At 39.6% G+C, this 26,450-nt stretch overlaps 1 protein-coding gene across 1 annotated transcript; it reads right to left on the bottom strand.

The window, feature by feature from the left end:
- Positions 1 to 26,411, bottom strand: Arl5b (ADP ribosylation factor like GTPase 5B). The gene is made up of 6 exons (XM_031369073.1): positions 26,088 to 26,411; positions 13,798 to 13,858; positions 12,104 to 12,251; positions 8,758 to 8,841; positions 7,279 to 7,430; positions 1 to 6,128 (listed from the first exon to the last, which is right to left on the bottom strand). The coding sequence occupies exons 1-6, from the start codon at positions 26,134 to 26,136 to the stop codon at positions 6,080 to 6,082; spliced, it is 543 nt and encodes a 180-aa protein (XP_031224933.1). The 5' UTR covers positions 26,137 to 26,411; the 3' UTR covers positions 1 to 6,079.
- Positions 26,412 to 26,450: the final 39 nt, after the last annotated feature.

Raw genomic sequence — 26,450 nt, 5'->3', positions numbered from 1 at the left:
TTCATATTGAAAAAGTATTTATTATGACAAAAATAAAACTGTGGACTGAAAACAAACGAATCTCATGCTATATTGCACCATGATTGCAAATGAGACAAACCCTCTCTCACAGATTAACAGTCCAGAGCAAACCACATCTTTTTCCTTGGGTAAGCTGGCATGCACACAATTCATTAGAACATAATTGCAGAAATAAAAAATCATGAATATGACCGAACATAGAAAAGAAGCATCTCATGATAGTGGAAAATGTTAAAATTCAAAAAGCATGTTCTTTCAACAACCTCATATTCAAACAAGCTTGGGGCCACTTGTGCGGCATGAGGCTGTGAAATGCTTTTGGTATGTGCCACTTCAGTTTCTTGGTTTGCACTTGAGCATCAGAGCAATGGCGTGCACATCAGTTTCTTACTTAGGGTTCAGAAGCAGTAAGTGATATGAAAGACAATGTTTCCCCCTCTATAAACACTAGAGGGCCCACAGAGCGATGAGATCCTACCTTGATATTATTAGTAGTAATACCGTCTTTTGAACCAAGATACTTGGCAAAGAGACTGTCAGACCACTTGCACAGAGCCTGAGATGTAATGGATAATAATGTATACTCAAATCTTATAAAATGAACATACATACACATTTAAAGAGTTTTCCAATCCGAGTCCAGGGCCTACTTTCTCCTGACGGTTATAAAGCACCAAGTTACGTGTGAAGAAGAGAGTGTGCAGTTATGACCATTACATTCCCACTAGAATAAACACAAGGCCAGAACTGCCAGGAGCTTGCTCTTCCCTTATCTTAAGCTATGTTCTGTGAAAGAGAGCAACATGGAGAAATAGAAAATGATCTCATAATTGGAAAATGCCATAACTGTCATTATATTTCACAATTTCAGTGAAACAGCAGCTAAGCTCTTAACATTCACCACGAGACTGAAAGTTTACGCCAAAAGAATAAATGGGGGCAGGGAGGGTCTTAGCCTCCCTGAATTTCCTGAGGGAAAATTTAAGACTAAAATGACTATTGTTTCTTACGACTGGAGCTAAAACATACCAGTCAATCATGAATTTCTGAGATCAAATAATGGCCATTTGTGGTTTTAGCACCCTGATAGTCACAGTCTATGTCACCAGTCCAACTGCAGACCGTTCCTCTCCTTTCTGTAAGGAATTAAATACTGAGTGCTTTGCTCAAGTGTAGTGAAAAAAAACGACAAATGTTCACCCTGCTGCTGGGAAAAAAAAAAAAGCCCCGCCCAGCACTCACACTCCCGTCACTAGAGCATTCTGCATATTCAAAGACATTGGGTAAAGGGGTTTTATGGCAGGGTCCAACAACAGCCCAGACACTAAGTAAACACTGAGGTAATAATTATTTTTAAATTAAATATTCACAAGTTGTGCAAGAAAACCTTTTCATTGATTCAGAAGTTCTGATTTCTAGACTCCATCTGCACATAGCATGGAGAAAATGCAGAGTACAGGCCGTAAAACAAATGAAGGAGCCTCTGTGTGACTCAGCTCCAGATTCTACTCCTAGAACCTTAACCAGTTTTCAGGCTTTCCAGCCACACGAAATGCAATGTACAGTACCTAGCTCTCCTACTGACCTCTATAGAGCTCTGGTTACCTATAATTCTTAAAATATGTCTTTTTTCCCCCTAACCCTGGCTCTTGGATTTCAGTCTTCACACTAATATTAAATGAATAAAGATGAGATGACTTGAAAACTAGTGACTGTAAACAGCAACCGTTTTCACACTCATGTGGACTATGCAACACACTGATGGCCTGGCTGATGTCACTCTCTCAGGGCTGGCAAGCCGTGTTTAGGATGCCTTAAAGGCAATGAACAGAACACACTAACACTTCTATCCAGTCAGAAAAGCCAAAAAATAAGATAAATCTTGTAGAAGTGGGTTTCTAACACACATAGGTGCTATCTAGAAGCAACTCAAAGCCATTTTCTAACAAATATAGCTTCTCCTTTGCACTGTTTTAGATAGAAACTCAGCTTAAGCCAAAGGAAAGCTATCTCTTCATACTGTGTTGCACACACACACTAGAGGATGTGAGGCTGGGGTGGGGAATCGCATAGGGAGTAAGACCACTGGGTGTGCTACTACAAGCATTCCTCGATCATTTGAGATTTGACAAGAGAGTGATAGTGCATAAGGCTTCAGAATATTAAGCAGAAGACATTTACGACTTAGATTACTTAAAGGATCCTCAGTTTGGGAAGAAAAGTAGGCCATGAACAACAGTGGGCAGATTAAGATCGGAATCCACCCCTTGGAGACAGGCATTACCACATGTGGCTAGAGGAGACCAGAAGCTGTATCTTGAGGTGACCCCTGACCAAAGATAAGGAACCTTTAGAACTAAAGTTTAGGTATGTGAGGATTTTGTTCCAAAGCTACAGATAAGCTGGTGCATAAAATTGGCCTCTAGAGATAAACAAGCACCAGTAAAGGGTCATAGTGTAGAGGTATAATCTATAATCCCAGTCTGTTTGCTAATCCAAACTTTAACACAGTGGGGGATTCAATGAACGGCCTTGGAAACAATTCTGCTCATAATCTCTTGAGATAAAACACCAAAGACTTAAAACCTCTTATCTTCTTTAAAGATTTCTTGGTAGGGAATATTGTTTACAGCATTGTCTGTATCCCTCATTCTTTCCACAGGGAAGCCCAACTGTTTTCTCTTTATGCTACAATGAAAGTTAAATTATATTCAATTAAAATACTTACGGCAATCCCAGCACGGGGTTGGGGTGGCGTGGGGGGGGGAGAGCAAGAGCATCATGGACTGGTGCTGCAGTTCACCTTGGCTACTAACAGCTCTGACTCCAGCCACTCCCCACTTTAAAAAATGCTGTTCCCATGGGAGTTATGTAAAGTTGGTTTTTTAAAGAATGAAATGCATATATTGTCTCTCTAGCGAATACAGAATAAAAGCAGTATCCCCTTAAGAATGCTAACACAAGAACCTAAAGCAAGCACTATAGATTCAGCCCCCAGTTTTCAATAGGTTATGCAGATTAATATTTCAGGTTTTAAGAAATTAAAGCACATTAACAATAAAAATATTTAGTGCATTCCCTTACAAAAGCGACTGTTACATCTACAGTGATTCTCAAATGTGCCTCGAGGTGACAACATGCTCAGGTAAGGAATGACGCGCGATTTGCTAAGGGTTTTTTTTTTTTCATTTTTAGCTGTAACATGTTGAGAAGATTTTAAGGTAAAACTTAATTTCTTCATTTTTAAATTAACAATACAAGATAATCTGAAGGTATAGAGCAGGTGGAGGGATTCTGTATAATACAAAGTTTACTAAATAACAAATGAAGACAAAGGAGAATATGAAACGCAAGCCACTCCCTCCGCCTCATCCTGGTTCATGTGACCTTGAAAGGACAGAATAAAAAAACTGAGAACTCATCTCAAAATAACAAAGGCACCCATCACACATTTACAAGTTCATGAAATGATATCTTACAGTCATTTGATTTACAGCAAATGTTCAAGTGAAATGCTTAGCATCTTATGCTTACTGGGATCCAAACATTCTCTTGGAGTCTCTAGCTTCCTCCTGAACAAATGGAAAGGCTGATGAAAAGCCCCCACAAAGGTCTCACAGGAACTTCCAAAGGAACCCTAGCCAATCTACGGCACAACATTTACTTGAATTCCAATTTCATTTCCAAATAACTTCCCATTTCTAAATAACTAACAGCAGTTGCTTCTAATCCAAACAAATCATATGCTTTTAAAAAGGATCTACAAGTAAAATAAACTGTACTTTCAACAATTAAATAGCAAATCTGCATCTATACTAGTAGCTGTTTGACAAAATACAATCAACTATTAAAAAACACTTTCAATATAATGCTGATGTGGTAATATAAAAAATAACCATATTATCTGATAGAAGAAAATTGAACCAGCCAATCTTATTAGATACAAGGAAGCAGAAAATTATTTCATAAGAGATATTGGGACATTAAATATTCTTTGTTTCAGGACAGGCTTATGAGAATTATTTTTTTAATATTTATGGTAAACAATATAACAAAGTAAAATTTAGGTAAAGTGTGCTTTAAGTAACTGGTATGTTCTCAGTTCCCATCCCCACCCCACAACGGCCATGCACCATCCACACTGATTTATATCTGCTTTGCTCTTTCATCTTTGATTATGAGTTATATTTAAAACACACGAGAAAAATTAAACTTATCCTCTACTTGAGATAGAATCACTAAGAAAAAGATTCAAAGTTTAAACAATTTCCAAAAGTCCAGAAAAATTTTCCTTTAACTACTTTCTTAGATCAAAGGTATACATACCCCAATAGTATCAAGTTCAACTAAATTAACTAAATATAACAAACAAGCACAACCCAAAAGAGAGTAAAATTTAAGGCAACTTACATACAAAAACCCTGAAATTAAAATACCAGTTTTGAGCAGGTATTTATGAACACTGAAGCTTATTTTGATCCAAATGAAAAATACTGAAAAAAATGAATAACTACCACTTAGTACACATTTTATCCCTTTCATATGGCAAATGACCCAGATGACACAGATAAGGCTAATGACAACAGGTGTCCCCTTCAACTTGAGGGTTCATTCTTACTTTTCATCTTAGACAACTGCCTTGGGAACCGTTACCACCACCCATAAGCCTGACTTCAGCATTAGGCCTTTTCCTTCCGTTTCTGTAACTGATTCAACCGTCTTAAGTTGCTAAGAATGACAGTCTACCTAGTGAGTTCCAGGGCAAGGACACTGAGGGAAATCCTATCGACCAAAACAAACAAAAAACCAGCCAAACAAACAAACAGAACATGTTTGCTGAGTCTCACAGGGACATTCTAAAGCTAGGACTAGATTCAGAGCACCCTGTAAGAGCTTAGGAACAAGTCTACCTGCACAGAGACAGGAGGTGGGGCAAAAAGAACTTGAAGCCTCTTTCACATCATCCTCAGCAGGTTTATGGAAAGACCAGGATTTTGCCTTTCAGTAACATAGTGCTGGGGATAACAATGTTCTGACAGCCACTCCTAAAAGCCTAAGAAATCAAAAGAACTGTGCATGCTTAGGCTGCTGCCCGAGCAGGTGTGGCACCTCTGACAAAACTGCTGAGGTCATACTGATAAAAAAGCAGATGGGAAACTGATAGAAAACCATGTTCCAGGTGTCCTCCTGGCTCTAATTTACATTGGTGTGCTTTACCAATTCTGCCAGTTACATTCACACTGAAAAATCTCCAGCTACTAGATGGAGCCAAGAGTGTCTACCACTGAAGCTGGGTTTTTAAATTCATGCTTCACTTTCATTAGTTTTTTTTTTTACCAAATATGTTTGGCAGGAAAGTGAGCTTAATTCATTATAAAAATAAGTGGACTAAGTAATTCCTATGTAAAGAGCAAGTTAAAGTTACACTATCACAGGCAATGAGGTGAGGAAACTTAGAGCAAGATAAAATTACACCATCACAGGCAATGAGGTGAGGAAACTTAAAGACAAGTATTCATGATGTTCACACACATACACAGACACACACACACACACACAGTTTCTAGGTAGATTTTCTTCATTGTAATTAACTCTGTCCAAAAGATAAAAGGGGTTTGTAGAGAAAAGAATGCTTAGTGCTGGATAAACAATACATGCCAATTCCCACTGCTGTTCTGTCAAGCCAGTTCCTTGGAAAGAGGAGTGGTGGCCAAGAGGTGAAAGAAACTGGTTATAAAGGACAGAACAAACTTCAGATAACAGGAAATATATGACAAACGGTTTTCACAAGGCAGTCACTGAATAATTAGAATACAGTCAGAAGAGTCCAGCTGCTACAACATAGTTACACATTATCCCATCTGACTGAGATTAGTACATGTGAAGCAAAGGTAAGAAAACATCTTTATGTTCCAGTCCAGCGGCGCTTGATTCAAGCGTCACTCGGAGGAGGTTTGTGTTGTCATAAATTAAACGTGCTGCTGCCTCAGCAGCCAAAGGTATTAGGAAAATGTTCATGTCACCAAATAAATAGAGAAGTCTTTTTCAAGCAAAACAATTATCTCACGCCAATCCTGGAGGTCATCCACTCTAGACCTTGGCATAACCTAAACAAAAGACATAAGGTTTTTAGAAATTAGAAACTTTCTGCTGAAAGATTGAAGCCATAATTATTAAGTCCTATTCAAAGGTTAGCGTTACACTTGGATGCTATTTACACATGCTCGTTGACAACCTTCTAATTCCCACAAGGAACAGGGTCTCAAGCAGTGCAAGCTAGCTCAAATACTCTATGCAGACAACATCAAGGTAAGCTCCTGAGCCTGAGGCACCAACCTCCAGACACATGCTGCCACCTTCAGCGTGTGGAGCAGCAGGGATGGAACCTAGGGCTCTGTCATGCTTGGCAAGCAGTGTACGGCTCTCATATAACATCTCATCATATAACATCATATAACATCTCATATAACATACTATGTGAAATTCTAATTCACTTAAGTGGGAAACTGCTTGTGTCTCATTTTAAAGATTTGGACTGTCTAGTTTTCTCATCAGGATTGTAAATACCACACCCACTGCACCCTTTTTAAGGGAACTAAAACCACTATTAAAATAGCAGAAACTTCTCTTTATTCACACTATCTCTAAAGAACGGAAGGCTACAGGCTCCACAGCTAGCTACTACATTGCCACATATTTGAGAAGGAGAAAAACCAATTGTCGGGCTGATATGAGGATCCTGTCATGAACTAGGTCATGACACATGAATCACACATGGCACATTGGCTTCCCTTTGCCATAGTATCTACACTCAAGTTCATAGAAAAGCAAGAACACACTACAATGGCCTTGTCAAACATTCCTCTAGAAGTGTGCTCCTGAAGGGACTCTTGAAAGCACAGATTCTTGGAGAAGACTAGTTACGTCCTTTCAGAAAGCAAGTAATTTCTTTAAAGTTTTCTCAATAATTCAGGTGATATTATAGTTTTTGCTTAGAAAGTAAATGATGAACAAAACCCCTGAAATCTTAACATATAATTCCACAGCTGCTTATGCCTTCAAAATTATTAAAAGCATGTTAAAAATATGAAGAACTTGGAGGTAAACTGTTCACTAGAATTATTTCAAAATGTTAAGCTGGAGAAACAATATAACCACCACATTTAGGAGAAACAAGAAACAGGGACCAGGAAGGTCGGGTGTCCAGTGTCAGCTTACAGCTGTGCAAGGCTGTGGGAGCGCCCCGGCAGCACCTACCCTTCTCCTGTGAGCGCACAGCACGACTGGATATGCCATGGGTGATCCTTAATTGAACTAAGGGTGAGGTACTTGGAGATTTCCGCGGCTGTCATGCACCCTTTCATGTCCTGCTTATTTGCAAAGATGAGGACCGCAGCTTTCCTTAAGTCCTGTGATTGACACAGAATACTGAAGCATCAAACATGAGCAACCATGAATACAATTAATGTGTGAGCTATCAAAAAACAAATCAAACCATGAAGTCAGAGTGTAAATTATACCCTGCTAGTCACTTAGAGAAAGACAACTCTATTTTCAATTAACCTTGTACTAACACTTAACTTTAAAATAATCTTAGCCACAATTAAATGATTCATCCTAATAAAGTATAAGTGTTTTTTGTTTTTGTTTTTGTTTTTTAACATCCAAAACATTATGACATAGCCTGACAGAGAAGATCAACTGATATACAATGAAATACATATTACCACTTCTGAAATCACTTCTAAACTTCAGCTATTTGCCGACTTTTTAAGTTAAGCACATATTAACATGGCTAAAGCTCCTATGTTTCTGGTGCTGGTGGGAGTGAACATGTATGCAGCCACTATGGTAAAAAGTGTGGAGTTCCTGCAACCAAGTAAATATCTAATACCATCTGAGCCAGCTACGTCACCACTGGGTATACACTTCAAGACTCTGAAGACAGCAGGTCACACAGATACATGCACATCTATATGTTATTGCTACACATCTATATATTACTGCTGCACCAATCATTAATAGCTCCAAATGAAGTCCATTGCAACTGAATATACAGAATGTGGTACATATACAATGAAAATTTCATCTGTGAAGAAAAATACAACATGACTTTTTAAGGGAAGAGGATGAAAGTGAAGATCACTATGTCAAGAGGAATTAGCCAGAGTGAGAAAGACAAGTATATTTTGTCTCATACATGAGATTTAGTTTTAAATTGATGTGTGTGTGTGTGTGTGTACATGCACATGAGGGTAGTTGTCATCAAAACAGAAAACACAGAGTAGAAAAAAAAAAAAAAGATCGTATAGGAGAAGAAAGGGAAGGAGAGGGAGGACTGTTTACAGGGTAGTAAGGTGACCAGCAGGAGGGGGAGGGCAGATGAAGGCAGGCAGTGAGAGGGGGGAGAGGGGCTAAGAGGGAACTGAAATCACACACTGTACATTTAAGTTTTGTTAAGGCACACACACCATATGCCGCTAATCTTAATTTATCATTTTTTAAAAGCATGAATCAGTAGTTTTAATTCTAAAAAAGTTAAAACTTAGTTTTTAATAGTTGTAGCAAGCAAATTAACAGGCTTGAAAATACAATGTGATTTTGACTTTGTTTAATATATAGTTTTGCTTATGATGAATTACCAGCATTATTTCACATTAATCTTTGCATAGAACAAATCCCAATTCACAGATAACTTACTCCATCATGTTTTAAAGATTGACTTTCAAACTTTACCTCATGAGCCAGCATTCTGTATAATTCTTCTTTTGTAATAGCCAGGCGTTCCCTGTCAATGCTATCCACAACAAGAATGATGAACTAGAAAGCAATATTAAAATAAAGGAAAAAATTAGTGGCATGCTTGGTTTTCTGCAAAAATCACTGCAGCGACTTTAGCTCTCACTTGGCATTGTCCCTGCTACAGAACACCACTGCTTTTCCATCAGAGAGCACTTAACACAGAAACACAGCAAACACGGAAAAGCACAAGCAATCTATCAAGCTATTAATTGTAGGTAATGTAAGGTAATGTTTATGGCAAACCAAGAATTTATATTCTTTTACTAAACTCCATCGTCTCCATTCTACCACCCATTCAAGCCAGTTCTCAACCTGTGTGTCATGACTCATGGATATCACACATTGACATTACAGTTTATAACAGTAACAAAACTGCAGTTATGAAGTAGAAATGAAAATCATTTTATGCTTGGCAGTCACGACAACATAAGAAACTGTATTAAAGGGCTGCAGCATGAAGAAAGTTAAGAACCACTGAAATTTAGACTATCAATAATTTGTTACTTGTTTATGGATAAGGTCTTCTGCCTATTAAAGGAAGTGTTAGGTTGACAGAAAAAGATAAGCACATTTTTCAAAAATAACAAACACGGCATTTTTTAACAGAAAGAATTTCAACAAAAAAAAGCTCAAGTAGAAAGTGTGCTAAACTTTGCTCAATTACATGTACTGGCAGTATGCTAAGATGTAGGTGAAATTTGAAAAAGGTACGAAAAACTAAAGAATCTGTGTGTGTGTCTGTATGTTGGGGTGGGATGAGAGGAAGGTGTGTGTGTGTGTGTGTGTGTGTGTGTAAAGTAGGTATTAAACAGTAAATATACAAGCAAATGGCAAACTAAATAAAAATTACTTTGTTAAGCACAAACAAGAACAAAGTGAAAAAGAGCTACTAAAGCAAAAAGTGTGTAGAAGAAGGGATTAAAAACTCAAGCATTAGCAGTGCCATACATCATACAGAATAGGATATTAATCTAAGTCAAATTACAACAGGGAGGCTGGAATCAATTTACAGGATAATATAAAATTATGAAGCACCAACTACAGCAATCTCACTACAAACCAGAAAGGCTCAGAAAGGGATAAAAGGGAGGAAGCCCAGCCAAGAATGGGCAGAATATTGGGAAGTAATGGGTTAATGAAAGGAAGGGCTCAGGAATTAACACCCAGAACTTCTTGTAATACAAAGGAGATGCTCCCTTTGGGATACCAGCTCAAAGTAGAGTTTTCTCAATGCAAGATTACAAGGTTGAAGGAAGTGATTAGGGAAACATCACCTCATAAAATCTTTTTCTGGAATCCAAGTCTGCAAACATAAATGACGATGCTGGCGTGCTGGAATAAAACCTTTGCAGTAACTGAGATGTACTTGTAGAAATGGTTTACTAGAGGAATATTTAATGCCAATAGCATCAGTAATAGGATATCTCTGTTTGGACCCATGCTAAGTCTAGACTCTGTTAAAATGCCTGAACCGCACTTGGATCAGCTAGAATTGTCTTTAACCTGTTTCTGTATAAGAAGTGCTTTTCTTCACAGCTGGAGTTAACTATAAGCTTTGACAATGAACTCTGAAAAAGGAGCTCTGTTATCAGAGTGTGTGAAAATGCTGTTATTCGGCAGTAGTATTTTATTGTACAAATGTGTACTCAGCTAGATTATAACAATATTTGCTTACTAACCACTTCTGTCCCTCCCAACCCTGACAAAGAATATAATTCAGGGCCATTACAAGTGCTGCATGCTAACAACCTGTTATTCTGTCTCACACAGTGCACTGAAATAGTATACACACAAAACTATATTAGTAAATACAGGTCCACAATGTATATGTTTGTTTGTTTTTTAATTTTAAAAGACAAAAATTTCTATGCATTTTCTTCTCTTCCATCTCCAATTTTATAAAATGTCATTTTAGAAAACATGATTTCTTAGCTGTACCTCCTTACAAAGAAAGCTTACACATGCAACTGCATTCCACTACTGTAAATGATAAAGCTCAAAAACACCACATGAGCATTACAAAATTCTTCTAGGCAGACATATACAAGTACAAATGAAGGTAATATGGATATATTCCCTAAGCTAATACTGAACTAATAAGTGACAATAAAAAGAACATGACCCCCTGGGAAGTTCCCTGCTTAGAAACTGCTCCCCTCGCCCCGCACAGCTCTGCAGATGCTCTCTGCAGACTGGCCCCGCCCCGCGCAGCTCTGCAGGCGCTCTCTGCAGACTGGCCCTGCCCCGCGCAGCTCTGCAGACGCTCTCTGCAGACTGGCCCCACGCACTGCCTTCTCAAGACCCATCTCACACCAGCCATGCATCTCTACAAAAAATGCTCTCACCAGGCTCCTTGCCACTCACTCATGGACCTACCTGTATCTTCTACCACCATGTCAGCAGTTAAGAGCATTGGAAACCCATTCTTTTGTGCAGTGTAAATTTGCAGAAGTTAATGAAGTCAGAGTTGTTTCTCCTGTCTAACACCTCTATTTATTTTACTTTTAACATAAGCAATTTCTTCCCATGTTTCAATATAGTCAATAAATATATAACAGAAAATTTATGTTCTTTGCCTTTTTCTATCCCAGATGAAAAAATAAAAACATTTAAAATGATAGCGACAACTGGAGATAATAGGTTGCAATTTATTTTCCCCATTAATTATATCTGAAAATCTGGGATGTTATTTGAAAAATTTAAAAACTATTTTACCCCTTCCCTAACCAGGTGCTGCTGTGAAGTGCTGAGATTGTAGATTCATTCATTTCAGCCAGTGTCAGATTTCTCCGGCCCACAGAGAGCTACTGTGAGGATGGCCTGAGCCAGCCTTCTCAGCCTTCTGCTGAGAAGGGTCCTGGCTAGGCACAGTAGGCACCTCTATAATCCCAGTCCTTAAGTTAGGAGGCAGAGAATCACGAGGATTGGTGTAGGCTAGCTCCAGCCCCGAATGAGCTGAGTTCTATGCCAGCAGGGATGTTTCGCACACGTATAGAATCTATTTGACCTTAGTGAAATAGGCTTATGTGTCCGTGTGTTCACTGATTACTGCACCTCATGCACTCTTGGAGGGAAAAGGCCATTCTCCCTCTGTGCAAGTCTAAGCAGCGAGACAGTCATAGCCAGAATTCAGCATTCCTACCTGCCTTTCCTTCCAGGATAAAATTTGAATGCCTTATTAAAGGCAATTGTTAATATGTCTCACTAACAGCCTAGCCATTTCCTCTGCTGATTCTTTGGAAAACTTTTAAAATAAAACTCAAAGGTAATTTTGGCATACCTCTGTGTTTGAGTAATAGGTGTTCCAGGATGAGCGCAGAGATTCTTGACCACCAATATCCCACATAAGAAAATGAGTGTTCTTCACAACTATTTCTTCAACATTGCTTCCTATGGTTGGAGAAGTATGAACTACTTCATTCATTAAGCTGTTGAAAGACACCATTGAAAACTCTTTTGTAAATCTTAAGAACCCCAAGCACATTTTCTCTCTGTTTTTAAGAAGTCAACCTTCCTCATTTGTACCAATCATAATAACCATTACCAAGAGAAAGAGAAGCTTAGAGACTTTCTGTCCACTTAAAGATGTAAACAGTGCCATCCCTGAAGACTGCTTTTTAATGGGATGAACTGCAGGTCTGAAACAGAGCCGGGAACTCTGTGATGTGGGCTTACACGTCCATGGGCAAAATGCCAATGTGACCAGTTATTACATCAATCTGAGGAGAACCAATGTTCTACCCTGGAAGACCAACTTCTGGGCAACTATGGCCACGATACTTGCAGAGTAGCAATAACTAAGCAGTATTCTATTGCCATTTTGATGAAGAACACAGGCAAATAGAAATTTGACTTAAAATGAATTGAATTTAGAATACTGATTCTCATATCACTTGCATTATCTTGATTGCTTAAGTTATATTACTTTATTCAACATACACATTTGCTGACAACATTCCATGATAACATGTATTGGAAGACACATAATTTTCTCTTGAATTTTATATGTTGTGTTTGATACTATATACAAGACTTATCAGAGATATTTAAGCTTTATATTAAAAACTAAATGATATTAAAATATATTTTTTGCTAATGAATGAAAATAAAGAAAAGTTATGATTCAATTCTGGAACAATAACACATAAGGAGAAGCCTGATTGCAAAGTAACTAAAATGATTTAGTTAGGCCCACGGGAAAGCATGCATCGCTGGCAAGCTGAATGGTGAAAATACTGCCTTTTTTTCTACTCTCTTCTTTGGTAGTGCTCAAAATTGAGCCCAGAGACTCCTGCATAATGGGGGATTGCTCTGCTGAGCTATAACCCAGGCCCAAACTGGTGGGCTTTAAATAAGATGAGGAAGGGAGGGGTAAGTTCCATATGATGGTGCCAAGCACCGTTGAGTATTTGTTAAAGTGCTCTGGGTATGTAAACCCATTCCCACAGCTTTCCATCGCTTTGGCTGAGAGGGTAATAAGAATCCTTCCACCCTGGATTCCTGGGGGGCAACATTTACTGAAGATGAGCCTTAATGCATCTCTGAGGATTTCAAGCTTCCCAGTTTGGAAAGCTACTAAAGTATCATTTTGACTGCCACCACTTTAGACAAGTCTGGCTCTGTTAAACAATCCCAAAGCTGTTAGGGGAGAGCCGCTTCCAGAAGCAGCACTCAGTTTCCGCAGGGCTCCAGTGGGAAGAGGGAAGTGGAGTCATTTCATCACCTCACCCAGTGCATCTGTACTTTGTTTTAGCTTAATATTAAAGTCCATTTTTCCTTTCAAAGTCAGAAGGTAATGGCGTGGTGGAGACTTTAGTGGCAAACGACATCTTATTTTACCTTTTTATTTGGTAAAATAGAAAAAGCTACATGTTTAAGTCTGACTTCTGCATTATTAAAATTGGGAAGCGTGGCATCTTATAACTTATAAAAACCAAGTTTTTCAAGAGCTAATAAGCAGGCACAGATACTCACAACTGATAAAGAATGGTGGTTTTCCCGGCATTGTCCAGTCCCACAATGATTACTTTGTGCTCTAAGGGAAAAAAGAGTTATGAACATTTACACTACTGCATGCTACAGCACAGACTTCCCAGTGATAATTATAAACGAGCCTCATCGCTAAGCACCCACTACTGAAGTATTATGAGAGAGTCTTTATGTAGTAAGGACTTGCCCTGAGTTAAACCATCCAGTGTTTTCTATGACGCCCTCCTGTAAACTTGTTTACATTGGCTAACTAGAAACAAAGACTTTGTTCACTTTTGAGTGGACGCAGAATCACTCAAATGAAAACCTGGCATCACGACTTAAAACTGTGAGCAGAAACTGTTGGCTCCACTCACCTGCTCAAAGGCTGCTGCTCTTCAACTTAGCTTTATGTTGTGTTCACACAAGCAGATTTTCCCACCTACAGATACCAAAGTTTTCGCCTTTCCTTTAAAAACGATATGTACTGCTGAAAACTGCAACGCTCTTCCCATTAGCGGGCGGGTTCTTATTTTTACATTAATTGACAGAAGTAAAAGCAATTACTTAGCCTCAATGGTTTTTATTGAAATGTGTTTTCTGTAATCATTCTAAGTGGATGTTTCTGCTGATGCTGTCCAACAAAAGCCTCTTCCCCCTTCTAATGACAGGCACTAAAAAACCATTTTGTTATAAGCAGTTATTAGGCCTCTCTAATTATTCTGTTAAGTGGTACATATTTTGAAATCTGCTTTGAATGAGTGATAGAAAATCGCCCCCACCCCCAATCTATTCAGTCTGTTCAAGATTCCTCTTTCTAGGAGAACAGGAGGTTCAATAAGCCCCTCCCCCTTATCTGGGGAGAGGGGTACTGATGGCTCCCTAAGGTTGTGGCCCCTGGTATGTCACCCATGACCCATTGAATGGCCCTACAAGCAAGAATATATGAGCAGCATAACCAGAACTTGGTTCTGATGAGGGAATGGGAAGAAGATGAGGGGGAGGAAGGCCAGGAGGAGGAAAGGAAGAGGGCACAGAGTTGGGAGGGAACTGAGAAGATTTGGGAGGTGGATCTGGGAGGAACAGGAGAACTTGGGGGAAGAATGAGAGGTAAATGTGATCAAAATAAATTGTAAATATATATTGTATGTATGTATGTATGAAATTTTCAAGCATAAAATATACATAAAAATTCCCCTTCCTGGGGGCTGGAGAGATGGCTCAGTAGTTAAGAGCACTGACTGCTCTTCCGGAGGTCCTGAGTTCAAATCCGGAAACCACATGGTGGCTCACACCATCCGTAATGAGATCTGACGCCCTCTTCTGGTGTGTCTGAAGACAGCTACAGTGCATTCACATATAATATATATATTCACATATATATTATGTATTATATGTTACATATATATAAATAAATCTTTTAAAAAATTCCCCTTCCTATCACAAACGCTTACAGCTGCTCCTGTGCTTCCGTGGAGTGGCTGGAGAGGGAAACTGCAGCGAGAACATAGGCGAGAGACACTTTCTTTCTCGGGCCTGTTGCTTCTTTCCCAGTGTTGTTTACTGAGAGAAAACTCTTCTCTTGCATTTATCATTTATTTGTGTCTTTATCTAGCCTTTGTGATGGGTAGCTAAGACACACTCAGGGTGGACTCTTTGGCCAAGGACTCTAAGGATGTCACAACTCTCACACTAGTTTAAAGGTTGGAGATGTCAGGTGTGAGCCAAGAATATGCGCCCTCTACTACATAAAGACCATTAAACGTGTAACAGTCTACATTTAAAACAATATGGGAAGATTTGTTTCTTCACCAACCCACCTCTTCTCCCTGATGTTAGTAGGCAATCAGATTTACCTTACAGATAGAAGAAACAGAAAAGAGACTTTTCTATGAAATACTGTAAAACTTGTAGTTAAGGTAAGGAATTAAATTCTTATTATCTCCCAACCTTGTAAGACTTCTATGCAATGTTTAATCCTCCCCAAAGTAAAACCTTTGTTTGTACAAAGCCCTGCACTTGGATTAGTGTGGCAGACCCCTTCCCTTCATTTTCTTTGCACCAATTCTTTTAAAACAAGTTAATTTCAAAATGCTAAGGGGTCAGACCCTAGCCAATAATGAAAAGACAGAGTCCCCATGCCTATCAGAATAAAAACTAAGTGCACATCTCTGGGCGCTTGCTTTTCAGAGTGCACCCTCTTAATCAAGAATACAGTTTTAACTTGGGGAGACTCTTTAGTTGGAGAGTTGGTCTCTTCTTAAGACAATAGCAATACAACAACACAGTTGGCAGCCTGAGCACAGAAGAGTGGAGTGGTACCTAGCACTATGCTGATATGTTCACAACTGTTAAGTAAAAAGAACCAGGTAGGCTGATTGTGTGAGCGCCAATCTGAGTTTAGCACTCTGGAGGTTCCTAAGATCAACTGGGGTGACAAACTTGTCTGTCTTCCAGTGGTGTATTCATTTTCAGTAAGAACTATGTGCAGTATATTACAGGACAGGCAGATGGGACAACAAAGGTGAATTTCATGCTTACAAAAGCTGCTTTGTAGAACAATAGCAAAAATGATTATAACTGATTTAATTTTCCTTCTGGGCCCATTGGCTCCATTCCCTGGGTTTGAATGGAACCAACCTTGACTTACTTGTTCCTTAAAGAACAAAAGCGCTCTTTATCAGCAGAGGGACAAAGAGACTGCTGGGCCTCAGGCATTCCCAACCTGTTAACAGCCTAGCTCTAGAGACATCAGTATCCCCGTGTGGTGAGAAAAGGGCTATCAAAACAGCAAAACTTGGTTGCACAGAAGTCCTGCTCAGGAAGAGGGAAGAGCAGGCATGGGGAGGTTCGCTGCTGAAGCAGCTCTTATGGGTAATTGTGACTATTTTTAAACCATTTTGTGCTCCAGGTGATGACAGTAGTATTAAAGGCCTGATGTTTACACTCATGAATAATGCATTGTTTTGAAAGGTTGGTCTTCAGTGTGAACTGAGGGGAAGAGAGTGGTGATAGACAGGGGATAGGTTTCCTTCCCGTTCATTCGTTCGTTCATTCGACTGGATCTTACCTCCCAGACCCCTTTCTTCAGTGTAGGGAGCTCTGGCAGGCAGAGCCAAGCGCACAGCTTCAGCTCCTCCTAGGACGAAGGTGCACAACACCTTTCAGCCAAAATGTCCTGATTTCTCCTGAACACTGCCACCAACAGCCTACATCTACATAAACAATCACCTCAAAAAGACTCGCCCTTTGTAAGAGTATGAGGTAACAACGTTGATTTTTGATCTTAGCTCTGAGGAAGAATCAATACTATCTACACAGAAAGACTGAAAGTAAGATCAAAGGCCAGCTACTAAAGGCCAAGTTCAAAAAGGCCACTTGCCCTGTTATGTAACAGCATCGCTCCCTCCAACCGCCTGCTATGCACGATAGCTACTGATTCCACTCCCAAATACTAGTTGGTGAAGGTTCTACAACTCAAAGGACAGCAAGGAAAATGTAGAAAGTGAAGTGAAGGTATGGACACAGAATCTCCTCCTCCTAAGAAAGAACAAAAAGACAAAACAAAACAAAAATCCCTGAATGTACTGCCTTTATGCTTCAATTAATAAGGTGCATAGCTTCTTGAAGGTACCCTTGCCAGGGTGGTCTGTTCCCAGTCCACATCCAGGCTGAGCTCCTTCTGTGCAGAGCATGTGACATTTACTATGTGATGTCTAAGAGGGACCCCAGCCTTGAAAACAGGACAGCACATGTTCTAAATGCTGTCTTCTGATTTGGCTTAATCAATCGGCCAATTCCTGTGTAGGAAACAAACAAAAGCAGTTGAACTCTGGGTCAGAGACACTTTCTGTGATGTTGCTTAAGTATAAAGAATTTCCCTTGCTTGTGCCGCAGTAAACTAAAGGCCATGCCCCACGGTGCTTGCACATCTGTGTTCTCTGTATACTTAGCAGGGACTGTTAGGATCTCTTGACCCAAGAGGTTGAGAAGGAAAAATAAGAAAAGGAAATAAACCCTTTTAAGAACTTATCAGTACCAAGGTAACATCAACTGAAAATGAGAGGGAATCTGTCCCCAAAACAGCTACCAATCTGATGGGGCATTAAACATTTAATGTCATTTTGACCTCAGTGTAGAAGTAAAGATCTCTGTCTCAGTAGACTTTAGATATTCATACGTGTGCACATGTTTTAAAACCTCATCTGGCTCACAAGACTTTGAGAGGAGAGCCAGTGTATTCACTTCTGAGTCCTCAAGCCACTCTCCAGAAAACCAAACACTCAATTCTCTGTCTCAAACAGTCTATATTTGTTACTTAAAATGGGCTTTGAAATATCAAATGGGCCTTTAACCACTTGAAGAAGCACTATTAATTTTCTATCACAGAACACAGGCAGGAATCCTAATGGTAGAGGTCAGACATCTGGAATTTGCATCTTCTGGGAAAAGCTGGGGAAAGCATCAGGCTGTGAAGCAAGACACAAGGGCTAGTTTGGGCTAGACACAGTAAGCCACTGCCTCAAATGCCAACAAGGAAAGATAAAAGAAAACATAGTGAGAACCGTAATCTTTTAGGTTTAGGGTTATGCTTGTAGACAAGGACATGTTGAAAAATGGTTAACAAGAAATATAATGAAAGAAGGGATTTCAAAGAGTCAAAAAAGATTAAAGTTTTCTCCTGCATGTTTTCACTTTCACTAGCATGAACAAAACTTTTTAAAAGTTTTGGTTCAGAGTACCAGATGTTACTGAACAGAATACTATTGGGGGGAAAAGGCATCAGAAACGTACTATATAGTGATGTGATTTTTAAAGACTGTTAAATAATGTATGCAAATTTAGGTTATCACATTCAAGTTTCATATTGTTAAAAAGAATGTGCCATTGCTATACCACAGAACATACAAAAGCTGTCAATTCCCTGCCCAGTTTTCTAGCTTTCTCAGTCCTACTGAGGAACCACAGAACTGTTCAACGCATCCTCCAACCTATAGAGTCCATCTGATGAGTCAACAGAGTCAATGTATCATGTCCATCTGATGATTCTACACTTAGCTACCTTAAGAGTTTTAAGGGAAAACACTTTCGAAATACCACCAGTACAAAATGCCACTAGTACAAAGTAACAGATAGGGAGGTATACATCAATACTCTACAAAGTAACAGATAAGGAGGTGTACATCAATACTCTACAACAAAGTAACAGATAGGGAGGTGTACATCAATACTCTACAACAAAGTAACAGATAGGGAGGTGTACATCAATACTCTACAACAAAGTAACAGATAGGGAGGTGTACATCAATACTCTACAACAAAGTAACAGATAGGGAGGTGTACATCAATACTCTACAACAAAGTAACAGATAGGGAGGTATATATCAATACTCTACAAAGTAACAGATAGGGAGGTGTACATCAATACTCTACAAAGTAACAGATAGGGAGGTGTATATCAATACTCTACAACAAAGTAACAGATAGGGAGGTGTACATCAATACTCTTTATAAGTAAGAGTTAAAATCCAACTTTGAATTAAAGGAAGAAATATCAGTAATAAAAAAGTAAACTCTAAGTGTTCTTTATTAAACTCTATCTTTTTTTATTATTTTTTAAGACAGGGTCTCCCTGTGTAGCCCTTGCTGGCCTGGAACTATGTAGACTTGGCTGGCCTCAAGCCTACGTAGTTCATAATGTTTATTAAATATGTGGATAAAATAAGAGTCACATGGATGGACAAGTGTGTGCACTCTCTAGAAAATGTGGCACTGGCTCGTAGTTGGGGCACAAAGGATAAATCTATGTTGCATTCTCTATAGGGGGAGGTCATAAAATTACCACAAAAAAGAGATAGAAGTCAATAAAAAAAGGAATTGTTTATAAAAGCACTTGACTCTCAAAGTGGAAAAAAAAATGTCCAACTTCAGAAACCAAGCAAAGGAAACACAGCCAACAGTTAAGTGGCAGTCCTCACCACACACACAAACAAATGCTACCACATCAGTAAGTTCCACTAAGCACTCAGTCAGTAAGAGGGCAGGTTTCACAATGGACTCAAAAAAAACAGAAATGTGCTATTGTGTAAGAGATACAGATGAAAACGTCAGAGGTCTAAGTAAGACTCGCAACCTTAAGCTCAGGAACAGTCACAAAAACACTATACAAAACATGGTTTCTCTCCAAAGGTAAACAGTTAAAAGACCCAACCAGATTAGAGGAGTTTCATTAAGAAGTCTCATTAATAAGTGTGAAATGAAGCAGAAATGTTGTGGGGTTTACCCCATTAGGAATCACAATTAAGCTTTATCAAAACCAAACAAAAATGGACAACGCCAAAAAATTACAACGAAAATTACTTGCAAACTAAGCAACAAAAATCAATAATGCAGTCAAAAAATAAATCACACAACAATGTAAAAGGACATCAAACAGAATAAAAGTAAGTAGCTAGATCAATAGCAAAAGGGATACTTTCAACTCTGAAATGCTTGTATTAGACTTGTCCAACTAATTTCCTCTCTCTTTTTCCCCATTAAAAGATTAAGCAAAGTTCAAGTCTCTACTGACCCTAAAAACTCCACATAGCTGTAAGGCCATAAGGCTGTAAGGTTGGGCCTGAGAACAAGGACCCCTGCCTACAGACCAACGCCAGAGACTACTACACACAGAAATGAGGACACACAGAAACGAGGCTCACTGTCTTTTCCTTACTCACAGCCTACAAGGGTTCCAAAGAAATCCACTTTGTGTAAAGTGTTTTCAGAAAATCATCTCCAAAATGTCCACATAAAAACATGAAAACTCAACCCCTACTCATATTATAACACAACATAAATTCACAGAAATTAGTAAAACAGCTAACATTTCTGGAGGAAAGGAGCAGGTATCTTGAAACTGTCAAAAATAAAAAGCCATTCCAAATACTTTTAGAACTGGTTTGATGGCCCAAAGTTTAAAAGTTTTTTAAAGTGGGTAAAGGATCTAAAACTGTCCACAGAGAGCAAGTAAGAACATGAACAAAGGCAGAGCCAGCACTTGCCAAAATGACTAAAATTAAGGGCTGACACCATCAATTGTTGGTAAGCACATGGAACACTGCTGCCAAGATCAAGAAGGCAGTCTAAGAACTTTTAAAACTAATAGCACTTATCTGTCCTATGACTTTAAAACTGTCCTTCTACATACTAACTCTAAGAGAAAGGAAAGGTCTATGAAAGTTCTCCTTGGGTACGTGAGTACCTCAGAGGAAAGCATTACTCTTGAGACTGAGTTCTGTGTCCTGGACCATAGTGATGACTGTCTTTTAATTCATCCTTAAGGGGAGAGTCGGTTACAAGATACTTATGGAGAACACTTCCAATGTGGAAAGCCTTGCAAATCTACATCAAAACAGAAAAAGAGACAGTAAGACAATGAATGTCAAAGAAAGAGTGATGTCAGCCTTCACAAAAATATGCTTCCAGAGCAGTAAGAAACAAGATATTCAGCTCGAAGAACGGAGACAAAGAAAATAACCTAAGATTAGGACCCTACCCCCAGTAAGAAAACATTCATGCACATCTTTGGCAGTCATCTTAGCATACACTGGAAATAAAATGTTCCGAAAAAACAGAAAAACAAACCCTAAAATTAATTAATTAATTAATTCTGCAGTGTCAAAAAGGAACATCTTTAAATTGAAAAACTACCAAGAACCCACAGAAATGAATGAAAAACAGAAATACAAGGAATTATATCTTTTTGAAACTTAAAAATACCAGAGAAAATGAGAAAATTCTAATACAAACAAAATCAAGAAAAATCAATCAAGATGCTATGGCTTTACTAAGCCATAGTGGACATTGGAGATCAAGGCAATGTCTTCAAAATTCTAAAAGCAATATTTTCCAATCCATAGCTAAACCAGTTATACATCAAAACTGAAGATTTCCAAGCACTTGAAATTGAAAAAAATTACAATTTATAGATGCCCCCTTTGGGGAATGGGACACTGACTCTCTCTCCATAGCTCTGGCTGTCCCTTACATAACTCAGTATGTAGACCCAGGTTGGCTTTGAACTTGAACTCAAATAGACCTGCCAGTCTCTGCTTCTCAAACACTGGGATTGTAAAGGTGTGTGCCACCACACCAAGCTCTACAGATACCTACATGGCATCTTTTCAATAATTTGTGCAGTTTTTGTTGTTGCTTGTTTGTTTTGGGTTTTTATTTTTCTTTTGTTTGTTTGAGAGAGGGTCTACATAACCTTGGCTGTCCTACAACTCACAATGTAAACCAAACTGGCTTTGAAACTCACTCAGATCTGGGTAACCCAGCCTCCCAAGCACTGGGATTAAAGGTGTGCACCACTATGCTTGGCTGAATTTGTATACTTTTAAAGGGAGACATAAGTATAAAATGATTAACAAAGAGAAGCCCAGAACAGCGATGTGCTAAGAATTCCCAAAGGAAGAAAATGCAGCATCTGCTAGGTGCAAGATGGAAAAAGTGTTAGAGCTTAGGCACTACAAGAGCTCTCAACCAATGCACAAAGAAAACCAAGATGAGGGCATTCTTACTCTAGGAACAAAATGAAGGGAAAGCAGTAAGACAATTTGAGCAAACTGGCTCAGTATAACCAAATTTTAATATCACACTAAAAACAAAGTGGAGAAGAAACCAAAGTCTGAAGCACTGCTATGCAGGAAGGGAAGGAGGCGTACGAGTGCCTCCTCCTGTCAGAGGGATAAAGCATCATGGCTCAAATTCCCAACTAGATGTACAATAAAGCAGAATGCATATGTTACTATGATATAGCATTTTCTGTTGAATAAAATAAAGCCAAAACCTAACACCTCGAATAAGTACATTTTGCTAGATATTGTGAATAAAGCAGTGAATTAAAAAAAAAAAAGTTCATGCCTCAAGGAGATTATTTCTACTGAGTGAATCAAATGACAAAGAAGTTTACAATACAATTATAAACAGAGATAAACTTTACCCAGAAGCAAGTAATTACACAGAGAGTTTATACTAGGGCAAAAGCTGCCTCTGGCTTCTGGGACATCTGTGGAAGAATGGCTCTCTAACCAGTGAGTCTGCACAGGAAACCTGAATGGAATCAAGGAGCAGACTTTCCAAAGCAGGATACAAACATACTCTAGAAGACAGGGACAGACTTTGTTGGATGCAGAAGCCTTGAATTAAGAGCAGAATTAACCCAAAGGAAATGGTTAAGACAACAGCCAGAAGACAAAATAATACTTATCAACAGCTGACAGCGCCTAAGTGGACGACATAAAATCTGCTGTGAGAAAGAAATGAATTAGATGCCAGAATAAATAAGTTGCTGCTTTTTGGTTATGAAAATGAATGACAATTAAATCCTTATGTCATCTGTCCTTCTGTCAAAGAGAAAAAAAAAAAAATAAGCTAAGCCGGGCGGTGGTGGCGCACACCTTTAATCCCAGCACTTGGGAGGCAGAGGCAGGTGGATTTCTGAGTTCGAGGCCAGCCTGGTCTGAGTTCCAGGACAGCCAGGGCTACACAGAGAAACCCTGTCTCGAAAAACCAAAAAAAAAAAAAAAAAAAAAAAAAAAAAAAAAAAAAAAAAAAAGGGAAAAGCTAGCCAGTAGTGTATACAGTTACAACACAGAGAGAAAAAGACCAGGCCTATGGAAAGTGGAGAACTTTTAAAATTCATAAAGAAAAAGGGAGAAAAAAAGAAAAGAAATCTTGGAAACATTAAGAGGAGAGCTTAAAACTGGGCGTGGTGGTGCATGCCTTTAATCCCAGCACTTGGGAGGCAGAAGCAGGCAGATTTCTGAGTTTGAGACCAGCCTGGTCTACAGAGTGAGTCCAGAACAGCCAGGGCTATACAGTGAAACCCTGTCTCGAAAAAACAAAACAAACAAACAAACAAACAAACAAAAAACAAAAAATGAGAGGAGAGCTTAAACAAGCCGTTCCCTACAGGCAAGCATGTATTTTATAAGAACACATGGACAACCACAGGTTAGTCCCCCCGCTGATAAATTATCAGCCTTCTATTAGAAAATGAAAAAATCCGAAGTTCCATTAGATAACGTGGAGCATTGTAACTTATCCCCAGGAAGATATCGCTCCTTAAAGGATGCTTGGAGCTCTTTAGGAAACTGAGGTAAGAGTGAGGACATACCAACTGACAGATAAGGGAAAGAGCCTATAGGTTGCTGTCAGTTCTTTGACAAAGATCTCCCCACAGGTGTACACCCCACCTCACTCTACCTTAACAGGCAGAGTGAAGACTTGGGCATATTATTCCAATACTCAACTCTACCTTGGCACCACTGTAAGAAAGAGGCCAACACTAGTACTTAACTTTGTTGATACAGAAAACAAAAATTCCAGACGATTATATGAATCCAATCCCATTATTCCACATCAGGAAAATACCTAATGACCAAACTCTTCATGGGTTCCTACTGCTTACTGTATTCAGTATTTACTGTCTTGGTCAGCATGTAAGAAGAACCCTTAGTGATCTAATTTCCTGGTTACTTCTGCAATCTCATCAAACAAACAGTAATTAAACCATGTTCAATTTCTCTTAAGTGAATCCAACGTACCTCTCTCTTTTCAAGCAGCAGTCCATCTGCCTACACCAAAATGCCCGATTCTACTCTGTCTATATTCATCCCAAACTCTCATTCCCCATTAAGTCCGTATATACCTTATCCTGACAGGCTTCCAGAAACCACCTGAGAAGAATCAATTGCTTCCCCAGCACCAACAGTCCACGCTTAGAAAAGTCTGCAAATTTCAGCAAACAGTTCCCTACACTAACTCTTGAGTGTTCTACAAGCACAGATTCTGTCACTACTGGGTCTAATTTGGAGGACTGGCTTTCTCACTAGGAGAAATTAATCATGAGTGAGAACACAGTGACACAAGCACCTGCCCCTACATTTCAACAGGAAAGACAAATTCTAAGAGGGATCTAGAAAATCAAACAATTATATAAAGACAGGCACGGGGCACATGAAGGTTCCCTCATCTTCAATGACTGCCCTTTTCTTCTCCCCAACCCCCAGTCCAGTCTGAACAGGGAATCCTCTAATGAACAGAGATAGCAGCAATAACCAACTATAAAGGGAGAACCAACACTCTGATCATTTTTATTGCTAAGGTGGGGGGCAGAAGGATGATAAAAGGTAATATTGTGTAATTCACTTTTATTTACACAAATTTAATTGTGTAGCCAATATATATTTAATTATATATTGAAATTGTCCTTGACATAGTACTTTTACAGGCATTAGAAAATGTTAAGTTGCTGAAAAATAGTGCATTACATTTACGAGTAACATCGCCCGGAGCTTCAGTTTGGATACTCCAAAGTCACTTAAAAGGGAGCATTTATCTGTGGTACTTGCATATAAACACACGTGCCAGTGTGCTTGCATGTATTTATAATTATAAGCTTGAAAGGGGCTTTTTAAAAATCAGTGTACAGAACAAGTGAACTAAAGCCATTTACAATGATTTCACGGTTTAAATCCACAAAACAAATAAGGACCTTAACGGCAAAGACTTGGTACTCTCATAAAAACAAAAGTAGTTTATAAATCATGCCCTACAAAATGAAACAAATGGGAAAAATTTTCGGTCTTAATACTCGGAAATCATTCTGCTACAAGAAAGACGAAGGCTTTATCATTGGGCCCCTTTCTGTCTAGTAGTAACTCTTCTCAAGACATCACAGCTTATTCTGACTCCGAACAGGTTTTACAGCTTCTAGGTAATTCCTGACCTGTTCTAGAATAATTACGGCCACGTAACATCTTACACATAACCGAAAGCATTTAGATTTTTTTTCCACGCCTACGGGGGGAGGGGAAGCTGTGTGTGTGTGTAAAAATTTCAGAAACCTGTGCACCTGAATACTCACTCATTCGAAGTCTTGACGAACAGAAATCAGAGCCAAGTCAGACAACGTGAAGGTGCATTGGCATAGACAAGAGGAAGGTAAACAGTGCAAAACTCCTGTTTCGTGTTAAAGAAACCGAAAGTTTTGTGTTCTTGGGGAGACACTTTCCTAGGGCTGATCAGACCTAAAAGATGGTTCGCTGAGACCGGAAAGGCCCGCAAACAGATTGCAGGAATATGTTTCCAGCTTGGTTGGCTAAAAGCTGCACACGCGTGGGATTCCTGGCCATCAGGTGCCTCCCCTGCCCGGGTTCCCGGTCCCCAGATCCGAGTTCTAACCTGAGCCCGATCCAGATCTCGATCTGGACTTGCCCGCACCGCGTCCACCGACCTGCCGGCCTCACCTTGGTTACAGAAAAGGCTCCACAGTTTAGCGAAGATCAGCCCCATCATGAGCCCCGGGTGGGACAGGCTCCCTGGGCAGCACTCGGCGGCAGGTGCCGCGGCGCCCGCGGTGGAACCGAGGGGAAGCCGACCGGGAGCCGCGGAGCCTCAAGAGTCCAGCGAAGCTTTGGTCCTCCGCGAAGCCGGGAACCGCCGCAGACTCCTTTGTTCGCAGCACGCTGAGCCCAGCCCCGACCCGTAGTCGCTCTGTCGGCGCCCACCTACCCTGCACAGCCTGGGCTGGCCGCGAGCCCCGCCCCCGCCCCGCCTCCCCACCTCCGCCCGGGACCACCCATCGCCGGAAGGTCGGCACGTGACGTCGG

The sequence above is a fragment of the Mastomys coucha genome, unplaced genomic scaffold (genome assembly GCF_008632895.1).
Source record: "Mastomys coucha isolate ucsf_1 unplaced genomic scaffold, UCSF_Mcou_1 pScaffold15, whole genome shotgun sequence".
In the NCBI taxonomy this organism is placed as follows: Eukaryota; Metazoa; Chordata; class Mammalia; order Rodentia; family Muridae; genus Mastomys; species Mastomys coucha.
This window is presented reverse-complemented; position numbering and strand designations above follow the sequence as displayed.

What these genes read in the sequence shown, in the direction of transcription:
- Arl5b (XM_031369073.1), bottom strand. Translation starts at nt 26,136, where the DNA reads ATGATGGGGCTGATCTTCGCTAAACTGTGGAGCCTTTTCTGTAACCAA. An exon ending in CCTATTACTCAAACACAGAG is followed by an intron (nt 8,842 to 12,103) that starts GTATGCCAAAAT and finishes ATTGCTTTCTAG; the next exon opens with TTCATCATTCTTGTTGTGGA. An exon ending in ACAGAATGCTGGCTCATGAG is followed by an intron (nt 7,431 to 8,757) that starts GTAAAGTTTGAA and finishes TGTCAATCACAG; the next exon opens with GACTTAAGGAAAGCTGCGGT.